Source organism: Pleurotus ostreatus, assembly GCF_014466165.1.
Source record: "Pleurotus ostreatus strain PC9 chromosome Unknown scaffold_2, whole genome shotgun sequence".
Taxonomy (NCBI): domain Eukaryota; kingdom Fungi; phylum Basidiomycota; class Agaricomycetes; order Agaricales; family Pleurotaceae; genus Pleurotus; species Pleurotus ostreatus.
The window spans coordinates 837,312-860,876 of NW_023503157.1; the positions used below are offsets into that span (position 1 = coordinate 837,312).

General features: G+C 50.2%; 13 protein-coding genes across 13 annotated transcripts; 9 read left to right on the forward strand and 4 right to left on the reverse strand.

The window, feature by feature from the left end:
• Positions 1 to 583: 583 nt before the first annotated feature.
• Positions 584 to 2,634, reverse strand: PC9H_003060 (uncharacterized protein; the record flags this gene model as incomplete). The annotated part of the gene is made up of 12 exons (XM_036772657.1): positions 584 to 607; positions 762 to 914; positions 1,036 to 1,197; positions 1,257 to 1,282; positions 1,340 to 1,378; positions 1,437 to 1,544; positions 1,604 to 1,722; positions 1,825 to 2,008; positions 2,065 to 2,122; positions 2,176 to 2,253; positions 2,324 to 2,509; positions 2,578 to 2,634. The coding sequence occupies 12 exons, from the start codon at positions 2,632 to 2,634 to the stop codon at positions 584 to 586; spliced, it is 1,194 nt and encodes a 397-aa protein (XP_036634130.1).
• A 1,881-nt stretch (positions 2,635 to 4,515) lies between these two features.
• PC9H_003061 (uncharacterized protein) lies at positions 4,516 to 5,281 on the forward strand (the record flags this gene model as incomplete). The annotated part of the gene is made up of 2 exons (XM_036772658.1): positions 4,516 to 4,678; positions 4,734 to 5,281. 2 exons carry the CDS (start codon positions 4,516 to 4,518, stop codon positions 5,279 to 5,281), a joined length of 711 nt encoding a protein of 236 aa, XP_036634131.1.
• Positions 5,282 to 6,064: 783 nt separating this feature from the next.
• Positions 6,065 to 7,143, forward strand: PC9H_003062 (uncharacterized protein; the record flags this gene model as incomplete). Its single annotated transcript, XM_036772659.1, has 2 exons — positions 6,065 to 6,293; positions 6,347 to 7,143. 2 exons carry the CDS (start codon positions 6,065 to 6,067, stop codon positions 7,141 to 7,143), a joined length of 1,026 nt encoding a protein of 341 aa, XP_036634132.1.
• A 120-nt stretch (positions 7,144 to 7,263) lies between these two features.
• Positions 7,264 to 9,472, forward strand: PC9H_003063 (uncharacterized protein; the record flags this gene model as incomplete). Its single annotated transcript, XM_036772660.1, has 8 exons — positions 7,264 to 8,070; positions 8,128 to 8,174; positions 8,231 to 8,307; positions 8,360 to 8,387; positions 8,443 to 8,449; positions 8,505 to 8,569; positions 8,628 to 9,221; positions 9,310 to 9,472. The coding sequence occupies 8 exons, from the start codon at positions 7,264 to 7,266 to the stop codon at positions 9,470 to 9,472; spliced, it is 1,788 nt and encodes a 595-aa protein (XP_036634133.1).
• An 832-nt stretch (positions 9,473 to 10,304) lies between these two features.
• PC9H_003064 (uncharacterized protein) lies at positions 10,305 to 11,225 on the forward strand (the record flags this gene model as incomplete). The annotated part of the gene is made up of 3 exons (XM_036772661.1): positions 10,305 to 10,362; positions 10,417 to 10,766; positions 10,845 to 11,225. 3 exons carry the CDS (start codon positions 10,305 to 10,307, stop codon positions 11,223 to 11,225), a joined length of 789 nt encoding a protein of 262 aa, XP_036634134.1.
• Positions 11,226 to 11,503: 278 nt separating this feature from the next.
• Positions 11,504 to 12,230, reverse strand: PC9H_003065 (uncharacterized protein; the record flags this gene model as incomplete). The annotated part of the gene is made up of 3 exons (XM_036772662.1): positions 11,504 to 11,940; positions 11,995 to 12,112; positions 12,168 to 12,230. 3 exons carry the CDS (start codon positions 12,228 to 12,230, stop codon positions 11,504 to 11,506), a joined length of 618 nt encoding a protein of 205 aa, XP_036634135.1.
• A 675-nt stretch (positions 12,231 to 12,905) lies between these two features.
• Positions 12,906 to 13,471, forward strand: PC9H_003066 (uncharacterized protein; the record flags this gene model as incomplete). Its single annotated transcript, XM_036772663.1, has 2 exons — positions 12,906 to 12,939; positions 12,993 to 13,471. The coding sequence occupies 2 exons, from the start codon at positions 12,906 to 12,908 to the stop codon at positions 13,469 to 13,471; spliced, it is 513 nt and encodes a 170-aa protein (XP_036634136.1).
• A 376-nt stretch (positions 13,472 to 13,847) lies between these two features.
• Positions 13,848 to 15,778, forward strand: PC9H_003067 (uncharacterized protein; the record flags this gene model as incomplete). Its single annotated transcript, XM_036772664.1, has 9 exons — positions 13,848 to 14,064; positions 14,118 to 14,146; positions 14,203 to 14,412; positions 14,465 to 15,076; positions 15,130 to 15,240; positions 15,292 to 15,332; positions 15,390 to 15,413; positions 15,464 to 15,631; positions 15,694 to 15,778. 9 exons carry the CDS (start codon positions 13,848 to 13,850, stop codon positions 15,776 to 15,778), a joined length of 1,497 nt encoding a protein of 498 aa, XP_036634137.1.
• A 485-nt stretch (positions 15,779 to 16,263) lies between these two features.
• On the forward strand, positions 16,264 to 18,236 carry PC9H_003068 (uncharacterized protein; the record flags this gene model as incomplete). The annotated part of the gene is made up of 17 exons (XM_036772665.1): positions 16,264 to 16,352; positions 16,496 to 16,532; positions 16,594 to 16,607; positions 16,678 to 16,718; positions 16,775 to 16,820; positions 16,877 to 16,886; positions 16,951 to 16,968; positions 17,030 to 17,081; positions 17,139 to 17,173; positions 17,229 to 17,253; positions 17,308 to 17,319; positions 17,377 to 17,392; positions 17,450 to 17,489; positions 17,540 to 17,646; positions 17,701 to 17,788; positions 17,853 to 18,056; positions 18,120 to 18,236. The coding sequence occupies 17 exons, from the start codon at positions 16,264 to 16,266 to the stop codon at positions 18,234 to 18,236; spliced, it is 951 nt and encodes a 316-aa protein (XP_036634138.1).
• A 129-nt stretch (positions 18,237 to 18,365) lies between these two features.
• Positions 18,366 to 19,697, reverse strand: PC9H_003069 (uncharacterized protein; the record flags this gene model as incomplete). Its single annotated transcript, XM_036772666.1, has 1 exon — positions 18,366 to 19,697. The coding sequence occupies one exon, from the start codon at positions 19,695 to 19,697 to the stop codon at positions 18,366 to 18,368; it is 1,332 nt and encodes a 443-aa protein (XP_036634139.1).
• Positions 19,698 to 19,840: 143 nt separating this feature from the next.
• PC9H_003070 (uncharacterized protein) lies at positions 19,841 to 20,412 on the forward strand (the record flags this gene model as incomplete). Its single annotated transcript, XM_036772667.1, has 2 exons — positions 19,841 to 19,893; positions 19,944 to 20,412. The coding sequence occupies 2 exons, from the start codon at positions 19,841 to 19,843 to the stop codon at positions 20,410 to 20,412; spliced, it is 522 nt and encodes a 173-aa protein (XP_036634140.1).
• A 180-nt stretch (positions 20,413 to 20,592) lies between these two features.
• PC9H_003071 (uncharacterized protein) lies at positions 20,593 to 22,026 on the forward strand (the record flags this gene model as incomplete). The annotated part of the gene is made up of 8 exons (XM_036772668.1): positions 20,593 to 20,637; positions 20,691 to 20,762; positions 20,824 to 20,829; positions 20,887 to 20,921; positions 20,974 to 21,121; positions 21,187 to 21,581; positions 21,637 to 21,765; positions 21,828 to 22,026. 8 exons carry the CDS (start codon positions 20,593 to 20,595, stop codon positions 22,024 to 22,026), a joined length of 1,029 nt encoding a protein of 342 aa, XP_036634141.1.
• Positions 22,027 to 22,353: 327 nt separating this feature from the next.
• On the reverse strand, positions 22,354 to 22,683 carry PC9H_003072 (uncharacterized protein; the record flags this gene model as incomplete). The annotated part of the gene is made up of 1 exon (XM_036772669.1): positions 22,354 to 22,683. The coding sequence occupies one exon, from the start codon at positions 22,681 to 22,683 to the stop codon at positions 22,354 to 22,356; it is 330 nt and encodes a 109-aa protein (XP_036634142.1).
• Positions 22,684 to 23,565: the final 882 nt, after the last annotated feature.

Below are 23,565 nucleotides of genomic sequence, written 5' to 3' on the forward strand. Positions count from 1 at the left end.
ACGAGGACATTCACGTGGGAGTCGTTTACTTCCAACAACCTTGGTTGGTTTCTGGACCGCTGCCAAGCCATACATACGCATTTGGAACCCGATCGGCGCAGCCCGAAGGTGTACAAAGGAGGGACACGATCAGAAATCCGGTATAATCTTTGCAGTCGACGCGTTGCACGCAGTGCTTTTTCGTGGGAGGCCTATAAAGAGGAGGATGTGAGCTACTCATAGTTAAATGGGTACCACAGAAGATATGGGTAGTAAGTCTGTTTAGTAGTCCTCTAACGAAGTTTGTGTTCGAGAGAGGAGGGTTGTCGCAGAGTATATGCTTGACGACTCGGAAGTCACACTACGCCCCGGGAATACAACGACTGCAGTGTATACCACATCAGAGAAAACATCGCGCCGAGCGGTCGGGTAGTCATACAACATATGCCGGTAGTGGTACTAGGTAGAAGAAAGCGAAAGCCAGGAAGCAGGTGTAGGGCGGTACACTGTACATGTAAACCACGGAAGAATGCAGAAAAACGAATATGCGCGTGAGAGTGAGAATGAGGAGGACATGTCGTGATAGCGTGAACGGCGGATGTGTCTATGGAAGTTGTTTGCGGTGTTCCTGTACACAGCGTCAGCGACTCAGGATTGCAGGGAGAGGAGTGAGGTAGTGAGGTAGCGAGATAACGGTTGACAAGACGGTGTGATGGCGGGGAGGGGAGGGGAGGGGAGGGGAGGGGAGGGGAGGGGAGGGGAGGGGAGGAGAAGTAGCGTACCGGATAATGCGTGGTTTCATAATCGACATGAACGAAAGCGCGCTCCACGTTTGGCAGCACTTCAAGCTTATCCTGTAGGTCTTGCCCGACATCGTGTGCCTTCCATAGCGGAGTCGTGGAGTCCAATACTATATCCACTTCAACGAAGTAATCCTATATAATCATTATTAGTTTCCGTGCGGTAGCAAACAGCACATTCAGATAATCACCGGTCCGCTCTAAAATGCGGGCGTTAGTTCAAGGGTGGGTAGTATTGGAGCAAGGGGGAACTGACATGATACGCCCGGACGGTGTCGACCTGGATGATCTCCTCGCTGAAAGTGGCCACTTTGTATATGAGCAGCTGGAGGAACTCGTGAGGCGCCGATCGCCCGGCGAGGAGGCTGAACTCGCTATATATTGTTCGGCCCCACGATATAATGACCCCAAGGGCAATCTACGCATACGAAGCCGTCAAGTACAAGACGACCCGGGTCCAGGGCTAGGAGGACTCACGATAATAGCGCCCATTGGATCCAAGTCTATTTGTTGAAACGTCTGTTAATGAATTGTGAGAATATGAAGCAGGGGCAACCTACACCATTGGAGCTTGCTGCCGCCGGTGGACATGAGGATACCTGTCGTCGACCGGGTTAGCTGTCGCGTTGACAAGAGATGAAATTCGGTGACACTTACCGAAAGTATTTATCCACAAATCATTACGGTGATCCTCCCATAGGACATGGACTTGACTTGAGCTATTGCGGAGGGAATAGCAATAAAGGAAGAGGAGAAACTTGACGCCTGGTAATCAACAGATCAACATCAACTCCCGAATCGCGACACGGAAATAAATCACTAACCAAGAGCAGCTGCAACAGCAATGATGGAGGGGATATGAAATTCTTGAAGATCGTCGTTGGTCTTGGTAATCAAGCTCCTCGCCGACTCCACGATCACCACAAGATTGACAGAGCCCATGCTATTTGTAGAATATTGTAGTGGGAGAAGTTTACCCGGAACAGACCACGTACAGGAATCCTGGAACACCATGACTATCGAGCTTTCGGTCACGCTGAGGAGCCACGTACCATACACGATATTTCCTATTGTCTCGAGGCGCGCGCCTCCGACAGGCCACCTGTTGGAATCCATATGTTTGGCTTTCTTATGCAGCCAAAACAGAAGAACATTGCTCCCGATGTCGAAAATCGAATCGATACCCGTTGCTAACAGAGACAATGACAGCGATGAAATGGCCGCGTACACTAAATATACATTGAATTAACGAGCGAAGTGCATCGAGAAAGGGGGATTAAATTACTTTGCAGGACGCATAGGCTGAGATTTGCGATAAGACTTGCATAAACGGCAATTTTAACCTTTTGAATACCAGAGTTAAGGAGCTACCGTCCGCGTGGGAGAGATTACTCACAGGTATACGAGCAGCCTCTTCTTCCCGCTTCGCCTCCTCTGTATGTTCTTCCATAGGTTTAAGCAGCGCATCGATGAGCTAATGGTCGTCCGCCATCCAGGGTTCCGCATGATTACTGCCAAGAATGAAGCTTGGCTGGGGGACGTACGCTATTCTGCTTGCGCTGGTACTTGGCTACTCGCTTTCCTTTCCGTCGACGACGCAGGGCCCGCAGCTCAGAAGGTGTCGTCAGGCCATCCCGAAGCTGAAATGGATCGGAAGGAAGGACAGTGGTCGAGCCTCTTTCAATATCCACATCGGTGCTGCTAAGATCGGGTACCACTGTCTCGGAGGCCTGCATGATATCAGGACAGTTCCATGAAAAAATGGCCAAAAAATCGGAACGTGAAGCAGCAAACGTACTCGATAGTCTTCACTTATAGTGGATTTCGAGGACGAGGATGGCTGGTAGCCTTCCATGTAGTTTTGAAATCGTGGGCAAAGGACGCAGAAAAGTGGACTGGGGGGCGGTGGGAAACCCAGAAGAGTGGAACGATCTCAACCTAATCTCACGAACCAAAATATCGTCCCCGACGCCGTTCCGCAGCTCTGGGTACGTGGATGTGCGCTCAGGGAAATCTCCACCGATGATCCAAGGCCTTTGGTCTTTTAGTGGGAAGGGGATGCAGCAGACCGTCTGAGCCCACTCTATGGCCTTTGAATGTCCGCACCGAAGCGCCCAACAAATCAGGAACGTGGCACCAGAGCCAGCGAGTCGGAGAGCTTCATCCAAGACACCGTGTAATCACCACAAACATGGAACGGGCACGGTATACCCAACGTGTCCATAGCTGCCGTGATGATCTACACAGACGAGATGAATACCACTCAATACTATTGCACCATCTCGCATGTGAACACCGCTCACTCGATAACTCTGAAATTGACGGAGCTTTTCTCGCGGGTAAATATATAGCATTGCGCCTCGTGCCGTAGATGGTGTCAAGAGCGACCAAATGACAATGGGCCTCTCGACAGTCGCCTTCGTTTTTCCCAAAGTCTCTCATGGCTTTATCGGATAAGATAAGGAATCCAATCAGCAGATGAAAGGCTCACGGGTAATTCAAGGTCATCTCCTTCCTCTGTTTTCCAATTCCCATGTTTCTTCTTCGCCCAATGCCATTCGACGTCTCCCAGTTGTATATCCGCGTGATGACCGGGAACTTAGAGTCAAAAACTCCCATAGACTGTGGCACTCCGCCAGGATGGTGCCTCCCAGGCAGGAGGACAACAAGCACCATAAAACGACGCCGAATCTAGCATTACAATGAGAAAGGTAGGCTCTGATTTACGCTTGGCTCACAGTAATAGTGCCAGCATGATGAATACCGGGAAGAGAGCAATCAATCTGTCATGAGCTCCGTCGTCCATGGACGCGGTTGTAGAGAGAACTAGCAAGCGCCCAGACGGAGATGAGAAATTCGACTCCCACGTGGTCGCGATTCATCCGAGCACCGACGTGGTTCAGCCCACCGTCCTCGTCTGTCTTTCCCAAACGCTATAAGGAGCACCGAAAGTCATTGGTCCAGCCGCAGAATTTGAAGCTGCGTTACGCTCATGATGGTTCTTTGGGCTTGGCGAATCATGAATCATGTCAGATACAAGTCAATCAACCGGAATACCCACCGGCCACTGGTTACTATGTTCGCCCGCACCCCAGTTTGCCTCGCACCGTTCCGATATTCGCTCCACTAAATGATAACGTGTCGATACAGATTCCCTTCTGGAGAACGCCAAGGCAGAATGTTGAACCATCTTCGAGCACCGGCGGGAACGGTGTTTACCTGTCGACTATTCGCCCTAATCTTCCGCTTAGATCATCGACGATGAAGCACTCGTGCGCCTTGAATTTGGTGGGTTACATACAACGACCTCTGATTGGCCTTCGAGCGTCGTTTCCCAAGCCTTGACTTGCGGCATTCTTTTCGACATGCTCTATACATAGGCCGCCGTGGTGTTTGGCTCTTTAAGGGACACTGAGGTCTGCGGCTTGAAGCTCAGAGGTCCAGTCCTCGGTCCAGGAAGTATGTACGGAAGGTCTACATAACGATTCGTAGTAGGTCTTCAGATCAAGACGCCATACATCGACGCGGCGGACCGCGACAGGGCGTATGGAACTCGAACATAGCAACATCTAGGCATTCATTCTCGACACAAGATGGTGGCAACTCATGACATCCATTCTGGTAATATCAGTTATCATAACTCCCTCCATTTCATTCCGCACGACTAGTCATTCGCCTGCCCATACTCGACCACCACATTCGTTTGATCCACACATTCTTTTTCTTTCGTTGTTCGATGCGCATCCCTACAAGTACATTAATTACCGCCATGTTGGCGATGTCATGCGCTACACCTTCTCTTTGTTCGCCTATCGCCGATCCACGGATTCTGATACCACAAGTCATCCGTGGGGAAGCCAGGAGGGATGTTGCGTCTTCGAGACAGCCATTGATAGATCGTAAGCGACCCCCCAGATCCTCGCTAACATAGTTGGCTAATATTGGACATGACAGTGCACGTTCTGGAGAAACGGGGTCTCTTCGGCCTGCTCGGCGGAATCGTTAGCATAATCCCCATCGTTGGCCCTCTTCTTGGGGGCGCTCTGCAGAGTATAGACACGGCCATCACCAGTTCCATCAATGAACTCAAAGCTAAAAAATCGGCATCGGCAAGCCAAGTTGCGCCCACGCCCACGACTCTCGCCATCGTTGCAACAGCTCAAGCGACCTACGTTCATGTTCCTTCTTTTAGGAAACAGGCTGCGATTACCACCCAAGTTATCGCTGGCCCCGTAGCTCCCACTTTGATCGCATCGACTTCGTGCACAGACGAGACGACGGTGACGCCGACTTACTATTCCACGACTTCGTGCACGGACTCTACGACGGCTGCGCCTACTTATGTTGCATCGTCTACCACCTCTTGCGATGAGACATCCGCTGTCTTCACCACTTCGCCTATTCCACAGACAACCCGAGCGCCAGTCGTCACCCAGGTCATTGTACCTACGCCTATTCGTTCCACCTCGCCCATAGCCAAGGAGTCTGACTGCGACACATAGCTCTACTCGGGCAGAGGATTCCCAGCCACAGAGATGTACCTATCACTTCTATCTTCACCTTCGCTTCCTTTCGTCCACATTCCACCCGTGTATCATTTCTCCTTTCTTTTCCAATTGAACTTGCGTAATTCATGCATACCCTAGATACTTGCCTTGTATTTCTTACACCGTGTATTACCCTAGGCCGGACGTTTTCTGCCTCTTCGTTTCCCATATAGCTTGCGCAATTGTAGCATTCGTTACTAATATACACGGAGCACGCCTAAATGCTCCGCGTGTTGAATAGACTCTCCATCCTGGAATACGGTCGGCCGATGGAGATGAGGCGGCTGGGCCGAGGAGCGATAAGAAAACTACTAGCACCTTCGATTCTCAACACCAACACCGGCAGATTCAACAACCGAGAGGACCACAAGGTCCTTGTGCTTCCGTGTAAGCCACTGTCATAGCTCGACATCTCCGAGCTTGTTATCAAGGATTATCAGATTACTCGGTGGGTATTGCGATCTCGAGGGAGTCTACATACCAGCGCGTCTCACAGCCCTGAGAAGCGTCTGCCTCGACCCGTATGCGGAAGGCCACCTTCCTGATCGGGAAGAAAGCGTTGGACGGGTCTACTTCAGACTTTGGGCGTGTTATGGCGGAGGATTTGGTCAGCCGCCCGGAGGCATAAGTTGCCCGCCACGCGCGTGAGACTGCCATCCTCTCTTTCTTCCGTACTACCATCTACTCCCACAAACTATCCCTAATCCGCTCTCCCCAGACTATCCCACTTCTTTCATCATGCGAGTTTCGGCCAGTTCTTCGTTTCTCATTGCCACGCTAGCTATTTCTACGTCTTCGCCTTGCCTCGGCGCCCCGACTGTTGATCAGCGAGGGGATCGACTTTCGAGCTTCAATAGTGTTCGCGATCTTTTGGCTTCGAGGCCCATCAACGGGGAAGTCACTGCGACCGGCCCACCCAAGGGACACGCTCATGTAAAAGACGGACGATCATTCGATGCACGGGAACGTATGTGCACTCCATGTCTGTGAATATGCGATGGGTACTAACCGCTTTGTTAGTTCAACGTCGAGGGCTCTTGAAAAGTTTATTGGGTGGCTTACCTTTGATCGGACCTCTGGTTGCGGGTGTTGATGATACGCTATGCGGCAGCGCCTCTGGGCAAGCCTTTGGAGCAGAATCCGTCGACTCTGGCCCAACTGAGGAACAAATGGTCCAAATGATGGAGGCAGCATACACACTGTCTAGCGTTTTTGCTTCAGCGACGAAAGCTACACCGCTTCCTCTAGCGACCAGCACTGCGAACACCAGCTCTACAGTGACTTCGACGCCCACTTCTACGGGGACCGAAACGTCTACAGGAACTGGGACAACAGAAACTGGGTCTTCGGAGAACGCTATGGCTACGCCTATGTCCGCCGAGTCCGACTCGGGTTCGAGGATACTTGTTGCGCCTGACTCGGACCCATCGTCTTCTACTACAACGTTGACTTCTACTGTGGCGACTGAAACTGCTACCGATAGTTCTATGTCAACATCCACGGATACGACTCCTACATCTACAGTAGTCGCGGAAGGCATGTTACCAACGCCAACGCCCGCCCCGCTCCCTAACACCCCTTCTGATCCTTCCAAGCCTACCGATACTCCTTCCGGTCTTCCCATGGATTCTATTGCACCGCCTGTTGATACGCCGAACCCGCCCTCGAGTCTACCAATTGATTCTCCCAATCCTCAACCCGAACTTCCTGTGTCACCACCAGCTAGACCTCAAACGCCTAATCTCCCAGTCCAGCCAGAGGCACCTAAAACACCAGTGGGTGTCCCGGTCCAAGCACCTATCAAGGCCGTTGGATAAGATTGAACGTAGTTGTAGCATAGTAGTTTGTGGTCAAGCGCCCTGGCGGCTAATTACAATAATAACTGTCTAGATCTGTTGCCTCTTCCGTTGCCTGATCTCGCTTGTGATGTGAAAGTCATGGCTCGTCCTCGTCCACTTCAACTTGCTTCGGGGACCCCCAGGTCCTCTGACTATCAGAACCTCACCCCACGGACGCCACACTCTCGCGCTGGACGAGCAGAAGAAGCATTCAGCGACATTGAACTTACCGACATCCATGAGGCCGACGAGGACTACCAATCACCGCAACAGCAGCAATCCAAACCTCTCCTTACCTCGTCGAGGGATGGGTATCGCAGTCGAGGCGACGAGTACGACGGGAGACACCATCCCGGAATGGGGCAGAAACGCTGGACGTTCGCTCGCGTGGTGTCGTTGCTACCACTCATTCTCGGTGTTTTAACGGGAGTATTGCTTCTTTTCCTCATTTTTGCTTCCGTTCAGCGGCCGGATACTTTGCACAAAATTGTCGGCGCAATTCCGCCCAGCGAGGGAGCCGTAGACGTGGTACAACCCCCAGCCCAACAAGACGACCTGGTTGTCAGCTCAGTATCACCCTCGCCCATATCGACGGTGCAACCATCACAACACGCTAGCTCCACCACGACACATACAGCGAACTTGGAAAATCTCATTTCGTACGAGAATTATACGATATTCCCTCTCAAACCGGACGAATATCGCGCGGAATGCAGCAAACACAACTCTGGGTTCATGAAGCATCTCGGCGGGTTCTGGGATGTACCCATGCATGGACCGGTTGACGTGCCCCACGAAGAGAATGACAGAGTGTGCAAAAGTACGATAACGTATATGTTGGATGGGAAAGTTGGGTTACTGGCCGATTTGGCTTTGATGGCGCAGGTCGCTGCGATGGCTCGTGAAGTACGTGGTAATCTGGGACGTGTGTAGTGTTCTGATGATATTCATGACCTTTCATAGAGAAATAGGACATTCTTTGTGGATGACACGTATTGGGACCGTGGCAAGTGCGCTCGCCGAGTATCTATCGCGACTTGACAGGGACTCATAATGTACACCATAGATGGGCAGACTACTTCATAGACGTACGGAAGAGTCAACCTGGCGAAGAGCCAGGCTGCCTTCCTCCACCCCCAAATGGTTCGTCATTACCACAGCCAACGAAACAGGCCTCACATTGATTTTTGTCTAGAACTTGTCGCTTGTCCTCGTGGCGCTCGGTAAGTTTATAATATACTCTAACTATCCATTCTGCTTAACGACGATGACGACTAGGCATTGGGTACGCAGACTACGCACCATCTACCCTATTAGTGTCTCATGACCGTTGATTGTAGGTCATCAACTCAAGGACAGCCAAATATCATCTTGGGCACCCCTTCTCAGAGACATACGAGAACGCGTACGCTGCCCACACGATTCTTCAATCAAGTCCGTCTAACCGATAGCATGTTATCTAGGTATGGCCATGGGCTACATCGACTAAAGCCAATATTCAACATGGCCCGAGAATCCTTCTCAAACACCATATTGCCCAACGAACGAATGCGACATCTCATAAACGTTGCTCGAGATGCCTTTCAAAAGAAGATGGCTGGCGCCGGCGCGTCGAGTTCGTATCTGGGTGTTCATATTCGAAAGGGCGATCGCAAGGCGTCTTCATGGAAGTATCATGGCCAATACCTCCCTACATTCGAATACGTTAGCGCGGTTGTTAATACCTGGCCTCGAGTCAGCCCGCCGAGTACAGCGAATCCGATCGACAGCATACCATCAAACCCATTTATTTACCTCGCATCTGACTCGCCTGAAGGTGAACGCGAGTTCACTTCATCTGTTCACGCAGAAAATGTCTTCTCCTTGGCTGGGAGTCAAAATCCCGAACTCGGAGCCCTCGCAAGCCCTATGGATTACGTACAAAGCGAATTCGATCAACTGAACCTCCCGGAGAGGGCCGCAGCCACCAAGGGGATGATCGTCGATTTCGCCTTGGTCAGTGGGATGTGGGCCGCGGACGATGGATTCGCGCCCGAAGCGACTATTTGTGGAATCTCGTAAGTGTTGTATAATTAATCATTAACGGCCAGCGGCGCTCGATCCATATGCGTTTGATGCTCATCATCATCGTCATCATTATCATAGGTCCTCAGTGTGTCGATTGTCCGCTGTTGCGCTAGGGTGGGATCGCGCCTTCGGCGAGCTGGGCTCCATGGGAGACATCGACGAGACAGGCAAGCGATGGGTCGAAATCGACGAGCACGGCACCATCGTACCTGTGTGGCAACCCTTCGAGCTGTTCAGATAATCTGGGCGCCGAAGCTTTCACTCATACAGTACTATATTTCAAGCTGTGTATCCACGGCCGCAATCTACTAATGGGCTTGCTGCTTACCTTGCCGCTGAGTCTGACAATGCTGATTTAATTCGGGGATTGTGGGATACGGTGGGTGGGGAAGGTCATCAATCAAGGTGAAGTCGGATACAACTAATGTACAATGGCCAATGACCGAAGATAACGTGTTTCGCAGATGTGCTATGTGGACTAGGTCCCCATGTGGCGTCACTAGGCCTGAGGAAGAGCATCAGTGTCTTCACCGATGGCCATAGACGCCACATTGTATACCTAGAAAATGCCTGCTTCGCAGTTGGCATCGGTTGGGTCACATTCATCTGAGGAAGTGGTCAGGTAGGTACACAGATAGTCGACGCGACGAGCTTACCCGTGACACTGCGACGTGCTGGGGCTGCGCTAGTCATTCCGAGGAAGACAGCGACGACGACGACGAAGAACGAGATGATTTGCATGGTAGTAGTAGTAGAGATCGAGTTGACTCTTGGACTGACTTTCTCTGGGGTGTCTTGCTCACCTTTTATGCTCCTCCAGTCCTGGCTATGATTACTTTCTCGGAGCAGTATACAGCCTCCTGGCAGCCTGAGAACGATGTAAGTATCGAGATCTGGTTACATTCCAATGTTATTGTTGTCTTCCTATCCGATAGGTTCGCTCTCCTTCCGCGTCATCAACCCGTTGTGATCTGATATAAACCGCACTGTTTCATCTCCCCGTACTACAGGACCCACCCATAACTACTCCCGCTCGCAGCACCCTTGGCTACAGTACGCTCTCTCATCATCAAATGACTCAAGGACCGGAATATTCCTTATTAAGTCAGGAGGACGGTTCTTTACATCATAGTATGCTGCTCCTTTTTGCCATCGGGCATATGCTAATAACTTCCGTCTTCTCAGGAAACCCTATAGGCCGTCAAGAGGCGTATACGACCTGGTTGACCGCTTCCTTGGCTGTGGCTTCCTTGATCTGCTCAGTCGCGATCTCGGTCTATATGCATTCACAAAGCGCCATTTCACACTACGGAACACCCGCGGGTCGCTTAGAATTCGTTAGCCAGTATATTGGGCTTGACCGCGCCATACGCGATCCCGAATCACCGCCACTGCATCCTATTCTTAACTTCCCACTGCTCATCTCCCCGATTAATGCTTCCGATCCTGACAAGGCAATGAATCTCCCCCGCAAATGGAAATCAAGCTTCGGAATGGTATATCTCCAAGAACGCCACTTCACCGTTTCGGGATCGGTACGCGTGTTTCATTCTGCATTCTTCACTCGACCTTTCCTTTCCTGTGGCTCACTAAGGCTCCGTTGCATTTGATAGGTATCGATGATCCTGCAATTCAGGACTGGTGACTTCAGGTTCGAGGAGTGTGCCCTCATCGCCAGCATTCCAGAATCCGCCTCCCCAAGTGCGTCTGGCCGCGCAACCGCACTCGAAATTTGGAGGCTGGAGGCGGCCGAGATGCTCAGGGCTGAAGACATCACTTGGAGTAATCGACCAAGGCGCAGTGCCTTGTTCGCACACTGGGACGTACAAGGAGGCAGTAAATTAGAGTCAAATCGCTTTAATTGTTCTTGGGGATCGTTTCACACCTTCGAGTTCGTGGCCGCGGCATCAGATAGCTCGGTTCTATTCTTACAGGACCCCACGGAGCATGGTAAAGGTAAACTCAACCTCTATCAACCCGTTCAGAAGCCATGATTGATCCAAGTTGTAAATAATAGGGATCCTTATCAAGCAATACGAACGCTCGTACAATAATAACTAGTCCAGGTTAACGTCATTATCCACTGCTGCATCAGCGGTGTATGACGAACAACCCGTTCTCGTAGTCGCTCCAACCCTTTACTTCGAAACAAACCTATATATGAGATTACACACGATGTTTATTTCCTGAGAATCAATCGAATTACAGTTCGAGCCTGACAAACTCCAATAGGCGCTATGGTTCCATGTTGCATAATAAGTATGATGGACGGCTAGAAGTCCATTTGGTCTTCAAAGGCCTTGTACACTACGCGCCAATCTTGACAAGTACGACGCCCGTATGGTTGGACAGCATGAGGCCCAAAAGGATCCACAACTGGTTCAAGCCTCAGATCCGTCCGACACAAGAGCGACTGGCGCAGGTAATTGAGGCAGTGCCGGGGGAGTGAATTGTTGCCGTCCGTTCCTTCCGTAAGATATGCCTGTCTGATTATATCGAGGCATTTCAACTGGTGGAAGATCGCGGGGAGGAAGGGTGTTTTCTCAGGTCCGATGTGGATTACTCCATCTTCGGAGGGAACAAGGGCCGCCCACTCTGTGTTCGCGTCGGGAGAATCAAGACCGTAATGTCTGGAGTTCTCAACGAACATGGATACGGAGGGCAACGCCCCAACGTCCCACATCGGGGACACTCCCCGAGGGGAACTTTCTATCAGAGGAGTAAGTACTTCTTAGATGTATACCCGAAGTGATATGAACTTGCCAAGTGGTCCTGGTTTGAGCATGAGGAGAGCTCGGGTGAAGAGATACAGGCCAATAGACGCCCAGAAACATGCGAGCGCTATTTGCCGTGAATAGATAAACATTGGGGATGTTGGGAGCTGTTTTTAATGTTATTAAGAGCGATTACGATGAATAAGGTGCGATTCTGCTCACCGCGATTGTCCGAGTGTTGGGCGATGAAAGGGGACTGCCAGAACGCGCCTGAAAGCCTGTCATATCGTGCCACAAGGTTTGATTTTATGCAGCAAGCCTCAATGGTGTAAACTGCACATGTATGCATCGTACTAATCACTCCGTATCCACGGAGGTTCTCACCAGTGTCCGTCCTTGGCGTACCCAGATGGTGATAGTGAACTACCTGTCCTGCGCAGTCCATTCTGAATGATCGGGCTGGCAATAAAGTTATAACAAAAATGTAAGCTTGATGAGCTTTGAAGAACAATAAGCTTGATAACGGTGTAGTCACCAGGGTCTCCTGAGAAATCGGGGCAGACATATCGTTAGGGCCACTGAAGAGGGGCAAGAGGGGCTCCGTTGCCAGCGTAGAGCACGGAAGGCAAGCCTAGCACGGAAGTAGTAGATGAAAGGGATCCTAGATCGCGATGCGCAGACTTGTCTCTCGGGACGACATCATGTCCAGCTTTCATTCTACTTTCCGTATCAGGAGTCGAAGGCTATGAGCGGTGGTGTTGCGCAAGTCTCCGAACGCCATATGGGTTTTGCTGTGTTTAAAGTCGATAGAGTATTACTTACGGTAACAACGTACGAGGATTCCTCCGTTTCATGATGATTGACTATTCCCTGTGCCTCAGGGGAAGACCATGCTGGCTTGCCCTCTCAATCATTGCGCTCGCGGTGTCTGTCGTCACTGTCTACCAGACAAAATCAACTATGGGCATCCCGATTGCAGAGCAAAGGACATACTGTGAGTTTTTTGCTTCGGCATCGGGATCGGCGCAAAGCTCACAATCTTCGTAGCGTATATCGGCGATGATTACCCCGAGTTCTGGGATATTGACCTAGGAAATCCAGTGGCTATGATGGTGGAAGAGAGCGAGCACTACCCAGTACATGGGTTAGATGCCGAAGAGGAGTGGGCATCGACCGACTCTGCTGGCTTCGGATACGTGCGCTTAGGTGAAGAATACCGCGCCTTCGCCGTGAACGTGTTCCACCAGCTGCACTGCTTGCGCGCAATGCGCGACGCGCTTGCACATCCAGACAACCGTTCCCCCGCCATCGACGGGCACTTCCAGCATTGTCTGAACTTCATCCGCCAGTTTGCCCTCTGCTCACCAAACCTGACGCTAGAGCCCGCCGACGTGCTGAGCAGGGATTTTGAGATGCGAAGGTCGGGTGCCGTTCAAATTTGCAGAGACTGGCGCAAACTTTATGATCATATGTCGGATAACTGGGCGTCGTGGAAGGAGTTTCGGAACCGTACACAATATTCTTGAGGTTATTTTCTGTAATTAGCTAGCACGTGATCGATAGTACTTACTCAGGGGCACACATGGCAACGACTCTTGTTCACCTTCCACCACCATCCCGTCTTCGTCTTGAACGTGAAGCTTGCATGGAACGAACGGTTGTTCCCCTTGTTTGTGTCTCGCGTAAGATGAAAATGTGCGCGAAGAGCAGCTTCTCCCGGTTCTCATGGAAATCGCGGGTATGGGACACACAATCCATCGTTTCCTGATTGCACAACTCCGAAGATTGCTTACCCCCTCAATGGGCGCCCGGCAATTCCCCAATCGCAAGAATAGTCCCGAGCGGACGCGTTGGCTTACATTCCAGCCAAATAACGAACCTCCATCTTAACAGAAGGTAATCATGTTCGAAGGGCCTCTATACACTGCCTCACTGTCTCTCGCCGGGACGCTTGCAGTCTACTACTGTGCAGCAATCATATGGAACCTCTATTTCCATCCATTGCGGCACTTTCCTGGGCCATGGCTGGCAGCAGCAACGTGGTGGTACACAACTTGGTTCGAGGTATTCCTCAACGGCGGGATGGTCGACCACTTGCAGACCTTGCACAAACGTTATGGTACAATTTCAACTACGTTCGCGCACATTCGTTGTATGCTTACCACTGAGTAGGGCCTGTCGTTCGTATAGCTCCGAATGAAGTATGGTGCTCATTTTTGTTTACCTCTGCACACCAACTGAACATGAGCCGTAATAGTTACATTTCAACGGGCCTCGATTTTACGCTGATATCTATGTCAACGGCTCTAAATTCCGGAAAGACCCAAAGCTTTATACGACCTTTCACGAGGATGAATCGTCATTCTGCTTCATCGACCCGCAAGATGCCAAGAGTCGTCGAGAAATAATGAACCCATTGTTCTCTCGCCGCGCAATCCTGCAAATGGAGCGCTACCTGCAGGCAACAGTAGGTTTCTGGGGCCTTATACACTGTGATGAATATCATTCACGCATTCTAGATCGACAAATTCCTTGACAAGTTGCAAACTTCACGAAAGCCGGTTGATCTTCATCGTGCTTACCGATGCACCACCCTGGAAATCATATTGTCATACTGTTTCGCCGGGGACTACGACATTCTCGGAGCCGCCGACTTCGCCCATCCGTTGATCATTGCAGTCGAAAACGTCATGCCCCTTGCCCTGGTGTTCAAGCATTTCCCCTTCGCCTACGATGCGCTGCTTTGGCTTGACAGTCAATTCAAACGCTTTCGACAGGACTCCTTTGGTCCTGGCGAATTGACGGAGAGCCTCTCCCAGCAAATTGACGAGCTATTGATGCATCCTGAGCTACTCCAGCAGCAGGGCCATGATACTATCTATCACCATCTCTTAACGCCAAATCCCGGCAAAGGGCAACCGACCGTCCCTTCAAAGAAGTCGCTCCTCGAGGAGGCGATGAACCTTGTGGCCGCCGGTAGTGATACAGTTGGCAACACAAGCACCGTTGGGACGTACTACGTCCTTAGCAACCCGGACGTTTTTGCGAAGCTTATCAGTGAGCTCAAGCAGCATTGGCCCGATCCGACTATCCCCCTCAAGTATGAGGCGCTTGAGAAGCTGCCCTACCTAGTGAGTTTCCCCGCGGTAGCATATTTCTTTTGGACACAAGCTTGTTTCGTCAGACAGCTGTCATAAAGGAATCTCTTCGCATGTCTCACGGCATCGTCACCCCCCTTCCAAGGATTGTTGCGCCGGCGGATGCATCCATCGGTGGCGTCGTCGTGCCTGCGGGCGTAAGTTGCTTCGCTCTTCCTCCTCATACCGTACCTTATCGTGTGGCAAAGACTGTTGTAGGCGTGGGAGCGACCTTCATTCACTATAACCCGTAAGTTCACTAGTCCATTTCACTCATGACGTCCGCAATGACACATTTCATAAACAGAGAGCTATTCCCTGAGCCACACAAGTTCTCACCTGAACGGTGGCTGAATTCGCGCGCATCTGACACCCATTTAGTATCCTTCTCCAAAGGACCGCGAAGCTGCCTAGGAATCAAGTTCAGTGGTCCTTCTTCCCTGCCGAGATGTGTGTTCTCAACATGATTGATAGCCTGGCCTGGTGTGAACTGTACCTTCTGTTTGCCAACGTGTTTCGCAAATTGGACCTAGAGCTATACAACACGAAGTAAGTTTTCCCCATCACTCCTTCAAGCATATCGCTGACGATCCTTCCGACGATCCTTCTAGGCCGGAAGACCTTGAGTTTCAGTGTCATTTGACCCCAACTTTTCGCAAACATGTTGAGGTCACTGTCAAGCAAGCCACGCCTTAATCAGATGAACAGTCCTTGATGGAGTGATCTTATCGGCCGGCGCCTGTAATGCATGTCGTGATTCACGTACATCTACTGCCCTGTGACCATACCAAGCCTAGCGTAGGTTGTGTGGAACATTGCGTCCTCCCAAGACAGCGCTCCATGTTTTCCCCAGTGCTGCTAGTGGGATCCACACTGCCTGAACGTGTAAACATGTTCTCCTCAGCACCCCCGCGAATAAGCCGATGGATCCAAATTAGCCCGGTACCATCAACAGGGGACTATGACTGTGAGCTGATGTGCATCATGGGTTCACACGAAAGGCGGTCCAGCGGTGTGATTCGGAACTGTTGTCGGCACGCTGATAGGACCTGCACGTTGTCCCAGTTTAGGCCCATTGAGTTCTGAATGGTAAAGCCGCTCAAATCCTCTCAGCGACCTGACCTGAGTATATATATCCATGGATTTTGTTCCTCGGCCCCCGTTACCTTTCAGCGACAACCATGGCCTGGGACGGCATCGAGCAAGCAGAGGTCGAATATGTAGCGATCTTGGTGAACAATGTTCTCTGGGGGATATCATGTACTCAGACGTAAGTTCCTTTGCCGAATACTACTTTATAGACGGAGGCTGACATATCGTGTGCTATTACGATAGTTTCTTATACTTCCTGCAGTAAGGCGCTGTGGGTTTGTCGAGTTCTCTTTCGAAACTCATTGCCATGTGTGTTTGTAGCTTCCGGAAGAATGACAAGAATCTCATCAAGGCCCTGGTAAGTTCCCTTCTATCTTTTTCGCTCTGATGAAGTGTTCACAAAGGTTCACTGCTGACAGGTTTTGTGGTTGTGGTGGGTGACTGTCTGGAACCTTCGTTGTTGCGGTGATAACGAATGTTGATGGCGGATTGACATGTTCTAGGATTTGTGATACAACTCATCTGATCCTTACGAACCGTGGCTGTTAGTAACTTTTAGCGGTGATCAGCTGCACCCGTTGATGTCGTCATGATTTACAGTCTGGGTCGACATTGTACTGTCGGACAACGGATTCATCGTCTCCCAGTGAGTAGCTGTTTGTTCACACGAACGGTTTCAGTCAGTGACTCACAAATAAACAGAGAATACCTCGTGCGTGTTACCAGCGCCCTTTTCAAGTGTGCCATTTGATCCCTGAACCCCATGTCATCAACAGTGGGCGTCCTTCTTTACGGTACGAAACCACCCATTTATCACATCATCGTGGATACGTCTGACATTTACTCCTTTAACAGTGTCTGGTCGCCCTGCCGTGTCAATTATTCTTTGTATATAGAATTTGGATTTGTAAGCGGACAGATTACTTGTCCTCATTATCGCCTACGCCACTAATGCTTCCACTAGTCGCAGGGAAATTCTGGCTGATACCCATGATATTCGTAAGTTCCATCATCTGACGCGGGGACTCTGATCGCATGCTGACTTTCAGCTAAGGTGCCTGCCTCCGTTTACCAACTCGGTGAGTATCGCATCTAGGTTTCAGCAGCTCAGGACTGACTGGTGCGCATCACAGCGGGGTATATCGGTGTGTGTTCTCTACAACGCATTGACATGTACGCATGCTGACTTGGTCATTAATCAGCCTTCCTTGTCATGAAGTACGTACTTCTCTCGCTTCGACGCCGCCTGTTTGTTAATATCATGCGACTTCCCAGCTACAAGACGATATCTATCGCACAGTTTTACTCCCTTCAAGTACGCCGTTCAGCATGCGACTTGACGAGAACCCCACTAACATTCACTAGAAACTGTTGAAATCTATATGGGGTGTCAGCGCTGTTGAAGACACGTTGATCACTCTCGTTTTGTTCTACATGCTCTGGAAACAAAGAGACGGAGAGCTGCTCGGGCAGTAAGCAAACGTTCCCCTCAGGCTAAACCCTGATTTGTAATGCGCGAAAAACAGAACGTCTCAGCTTCTCTACAGGGTAATGTTTATTGGTATCAACACTGGTACTTGGACCGCATTGGTAGCGCTCTTCGCGTTAATCACGGTGTGTGCATTTGAACTTTATGTGACTGGATACCAGTATTGATTTGGGGTGGCTGATAATCTAGATGACCGTTTGGCCGAATAGTATGGCGTTCGTTTCCCTCAACCTCGTCATCTCCCCCATCTACTGTAATACCCTTCTCGCCAACCTCAACGCGAGGGACTATATTCGGGGAGCTCGCGATAGCTATGGCGGCACCATGACGGGGACCAACACTCATATGACGATGACGCCGTCCTTTAGAATCACCCAGCAAGATGGGATGGAGGTATGTAACATCCTAGCTCAATGTAGTGTCGCACCGACAAAATTGGTACCCCTTCTAATCTAGACCCTTGAAATGGACATGGAGTCCCAGGCGGGCAGCAATGGTGCGACTATGTTCGATCAATCTTCGGCCAACCTAAAGCTCGAAAACGAAGGCGTCCCAAAGACACGAACAATGTAAATGTGGGGAGGACTTATAGACAATGTGCACATCTTGTTATACGTGTCTTTCTGCAACAAAGACTTCCGATATTGACATTTGTCCATTTGTAGTGTAGTAATATTGTCCGATAGTAATTACACTTATTAATTAATGTCGCTTGAATGCCGAAGTGAGTATCTCATACACAAACAGTATTTGCTGGTCCTGCTGCACCATTCCAGGTCTTTGCTCCCGCAACGAATCGACTTCTTCAACAACCATGTCATCCGCGAATTCCTGGGGAATAGGGCCCAATGGTGACTTGAACGGCATCACAAGTTCTTCAGAAACAGGTCGATGATTAGAACCATTACCAAAGGGCCACGGAAGATGCCTACGAAGGAGGGACGTCATGGTGTGACCCTGGTGAGAGTTATGCAACGTTGTAGGATTTATTAACCCAAAAGCACGCAAGATGGATGATATGGCGATAAATGTCCCAGTGCGCCCAATTCCTGCTGAACACCCGACCATGACCGGTGGATCGGAGGGCGTATCACTGCTTGATATAATATCCGCAGAGAGTGGGGTCTTGTTGAGTGTATCCACCAGGCGAGCAAAATTCAAGAGTGCAGGCTGATCTCTACGCGAAGGCACGCCATGGTCAGGCCAGGCGTGATAGAGTAAGTGTCGAAATAGTATAGGTTTCCCTGTGTCTTCGCCGTATTGATAGACCTCCTGCGCTCCAGGGATATTGGGAACGGGACGAGTTTTGTACCATGCTACAGGCACTACAGCAATTGTGCTCTCGATGCATAAAGCATCATCGTGGGTTTTGACTTCGACCAGAGTGGACTTCAACGCAGGCGCGTCATGACCGTCTTCTGGTCTCAATACGAGGGACTGTCCAACTTGATCTGGGAAATATGGATGAGCCTTCGTACGACCACCTTCGGTATTCTTTGTAAGTTGTACGACGGTGCGTATGCGTCCCATATTATTTGTCTTGTTCTCGAGCGATGTCGGGGGAAAGGTGGATGGCTGTAAGATGACACTGAGGAAGGCGTGCGCCGTAGACGGCAAAGGTGCTTGATTGGCGATCCACCACTTCCTGCCGTAGCGTTCCTTCACCCAACTCGCGTTCAGATATCGGCCACAGCTTTGTCCCCCCGCGCCTGACGCCTCGCCATCCGCGCACCCTACCACCACACGGCTACGATCATACGGTTCCACCATATAATAGCGATTCTTGTGGATTTGATCTGGATGAGCTCCTGTCTCTACGGAGTAGTGGTCGATGACTTCTGGGCCAAAGTTTCTTCGGCGCCTCGACCCATGGTGGGTTTCTTCACGAGGACGAGACTCCTCGCGAGCGGCAGCACGAATATTTTCGCGTTCGGAGAGTAGTTTGAGTGCTGATGCGCAATACGGAGTAGATGTCGACCTCTGCAGCCATGTGGGCAGCGAATTTGTCCCCTCGCTGGAGTATAAAGGCTTCATCGACATCAGTGTTTAGCAACAAGAGTGATTGTGGCTGAAAGGCCAACGGTGATCATCAGGGTCCAACAGGTTTATGTAATCACATTTAGGGGTGTCTCGATCATCTCGATCATCGATCGCCTTAAGCTTGAACTCTGTTCGTCATGACTGACTCGAATTCACTCGTTTCCCTCATAACCAAAGAAACTAAAGTCAAGTAAGCGGTCGAAAATATTTTTGAGATTAATATCTTACTACAGTGCTCAGAGTTAGCTCAGATAAAGGCGGCGCTAAGAAATGTCTCATTGACCAGAGTCCAGAAACCTGCTGGACTTCCCAACAGGCACTGAGGTTCATGTCGCTTCCCCGCTCACAATTGACGTTTTGGTACACCCAGGAATTGCCACAATACATCCAATTATTATTTGCGGATCCGGCTATACCCAAGCGGCTGTCATTCATTTTCCAAGGAGGGTTTGTCGGAACGCAGTGTGCGGTATACACGACTCCTCATCGTCCCGACCCCCCCTTAACGAAGCTTGATTGGCAATTCCTCACAAATATATACCCAGAAGACGTCAACCGTAAACAGACCTTCGACCTTCCGCCAATACCATCATCTGACGCGCAGGGCATCGCTGGGATGAAGTTTGTGTTCGAGAAGAGCTCGGATTTCTTTGGTAGAATCACTATTTACGATTTATCTCTAGAGGGGATAATTGGGACCACCGAGTGATTGCCCTATTTCTATCAGCATGATGCAATCTGTCGGGTCGCCCCGTTCCGCTGACTGGCAATGCGTGGGGAATCTTACTAACAGCGAGAGAACAGACCACAGCGCGGTTTTATGTTGCTTACCTCCCACCGTATTACATCTCGCGTCTATCAAGTTGCAAGGCATCTTTTCGACCGTAGAATGGCATCTGTACCAAGCACCATCGAAGCCATCGCAATCTCCAATGTCGATGATTCGAATCAATCAGCCGAACTGATAAGATAACAAATGCCATATAGACCGGCGACTTTGATGTTATCGAGAAGCAGACACTACCGTTCAAGCCAGAGGCCTCTGATATCGTTGTCAAAGTCAGTTAAAGACTTCTTGATCCCGCCAACACGATCGCTAAGACCTGCGTGTGTGCTATAGGTCGAAGTATGTTTCTTCCGACCCACCTGGCAAGCGAACCTTGAATAAGGCTGATGATCCCAGTATTTTGGAGTTAATTTCATCGACACATACTACAGGTGCATGATGTCGTTAGGCTTCACCCATACAAACGAAATTAAATCGCAACAGAAAGGGACTATACCCCTTAAAATCCTTCCCAGCAGTCTTGGGTAAAGAAACGGCTGGAACGATCGTAGCGTTGCCCACCGATGAGAAGGTACTCAACGATCCCGACTATCAAGCTCGTAAGTACACAATTGGAGGGAAGGTTGCAGTGGTAAGATCCTCATAACAAATCTTCGTTGATTTGAATCGGAAGCTTAAAGCTACTGTGTGATGTAGGATTGGTTAGGAACTCACTCAAGCTATGTGGCGGTACCATACAAGCTCGTATATTGTGTACCCGACTCCGTGTCAACATTAACGGCGGCAGCGGGCCTTGTACAGGCCATTACCGCAGTAAGCTTCATGGACGAAGCCTACGCAGTCAAGAAGGGCGATGTCTTGCTTGTCCACACCGTCGCTGGCGGGCTCGGACTCCTTTTCACTCAATACGCCAAACACATCGGTGCCACCGTAATTGGAACGACATCGACACCGGAGAAGGCGGAACTGGCGAAGGCAAACGGCGCTGACTACGTCATTTTATATAAGAGCGAGGATACTGTGCAGCGCGTGTTGGAAATCACGAACGGCGAGGGTGTGGATGCTATCTTCGATGGTGTGGGAAAGGATACGTTGGTGTTCAGTCATTCTGAGTCGGTCTGAGGTTGGCTAATTCGGTATTGGAAGGTTCGACAATAATTTCAAGATGATCAAGAGGAAGGGGACCATCGTCTCAGTGGGCAATGCCTCTGGCGCGGTCCCTCCTTTCCCGGTCCTCAAACTAGTCGAGAAAAACGTTAAATTGCTCCGCCCAACGTACGTGAATCACACTCACGAACGAGGAAATGTGGCGTGTTGATTGATATGTCTGTTTCCAGGATGAATAATTACACGTTCACGCCTACAGAGGCATTACACTACGGCAACAAGGTCTTTGACCTTATCTCCAAAGGAGTTCTGAAGGTGCATGTCTTCAGGGAATATCCATTCACTGCGCAAGGCGTGCAACAGGCGCAGAAGGACCTGACGGGAGGCGTGTCTACCGGGAAGTTAGTGATCAACTTATCGCAGGTCTGAGGATATTAATGTCGCACCATCAAAACCTATGTATTTTATTTTGATTATCAACGGACGAAGTGTGCGTTATCATCCTGTTCATGGCGTCAATGCCAGATTCGCAGGTAAATATGGTCATTCGTACTTGGTTTACTATTTCCACGGTGTCGAGGCATGCCTCTGCTAACGAGAATCGATGAAACTGGTGTCTGGCCCACGAATGATGGCGCCTAATTATTTCAGACCGAGTACTGTACATTATCCGTTCACTTCTGTTACCTTGTGTGCCCCGCGTCAGTATGGCATCCATGAGCGAGTTCCTGCTTGACTCGCCTTACACAGCATCCCCTACTTGGAAACGGTGTCGCCTTCCACCGATTTCTGAAGTCCCTCCTTCTCAAGACCATCAAGCAAGTCATCCAGATGACTGATAATGCTATCCACCTGCAACTCTACACCACTAGCAATCCCGTCCGCGCTCTGCAGATACGATAGAAGTTCCTGCAAGCTAGCGTCCGGGTTTGTAGCGGAATCACCCATAGACTCCGTTTGGTTCAGCAATTTGGCTAGACGCGCGATGTCTGCATCGAGAGACGGTGAGAGTGATTCCGGCGAAGTTTGTGTCGATGAAGCTTTCTCCGCATTCGGACTTTGGGATGTTTGCGCGTTGGAAGACATGTTGCCGCAGCGATGGCGGATGAACTGAGGAAATCCCAAGTCCCTTTCACGTGATTGTCTCCCCTTTCTACTCCTTTTCCTCCCTTTTCCTGACCTCCTTGAGTCTCGAGCCACCAACACCCTTTACGACGTCTGAAGAGTTTCAATAAGAGATCCCCCTCGAAGACTGATAGAAGCGACGATAAAGAGCCTCGAGCCCAAAGATCATGTTGATATGTGTAGATCGCTCGACACTGAGCGGCTCGTTCAGCTACAACGATTAGTTGTCTTCCGCGAAGGTCTTGTATCCAACACCGTCGATATGGCGTTGGTGGACGTCTCGAAACGCGAATATATCAGGACCGTGAATATCACAAGATACGCTCTGGACGATGATATTCCTGTGCTGACCCACTGGGAGTCGGGACGCAGAGGAGGAGCGCAGAGATTGGGCTGGTGATCGTCTAGCATTGTTGACATGGAATCAATTAAAGGAGAGGATGCAGAAAGAGGATGGATGGAAAGAAAAAATCGAACGCTCGGCGTCAGACGATGTATAGAGCGAATAATCCATTTTCTGGGTCCAATAGATGTAAGATTCATGTATGAGGGTTACTCGGCTACCGATTGTAGAAAATCGTAGGCTCTATATATACTATTGCTGTCGCGACCTTCGAAGTATAGATCATGTTCCTGGGCATTTCGAGTTAGGCAAGTAGAAGGGACATGCACTTGTGACTAACATTTGAGAATATACCGAACGCCAACTTGAATCGAAGTCCGTGCTTGGATCCCGAATCGTTTATAGCACTGTAGATTGAATCAACATCTGGTTCGTGGAAGGAGTATATGCTGGGAGAGAATTCACTTCAACATCGTTTCGCTAGAATCTTCGTCAATGAA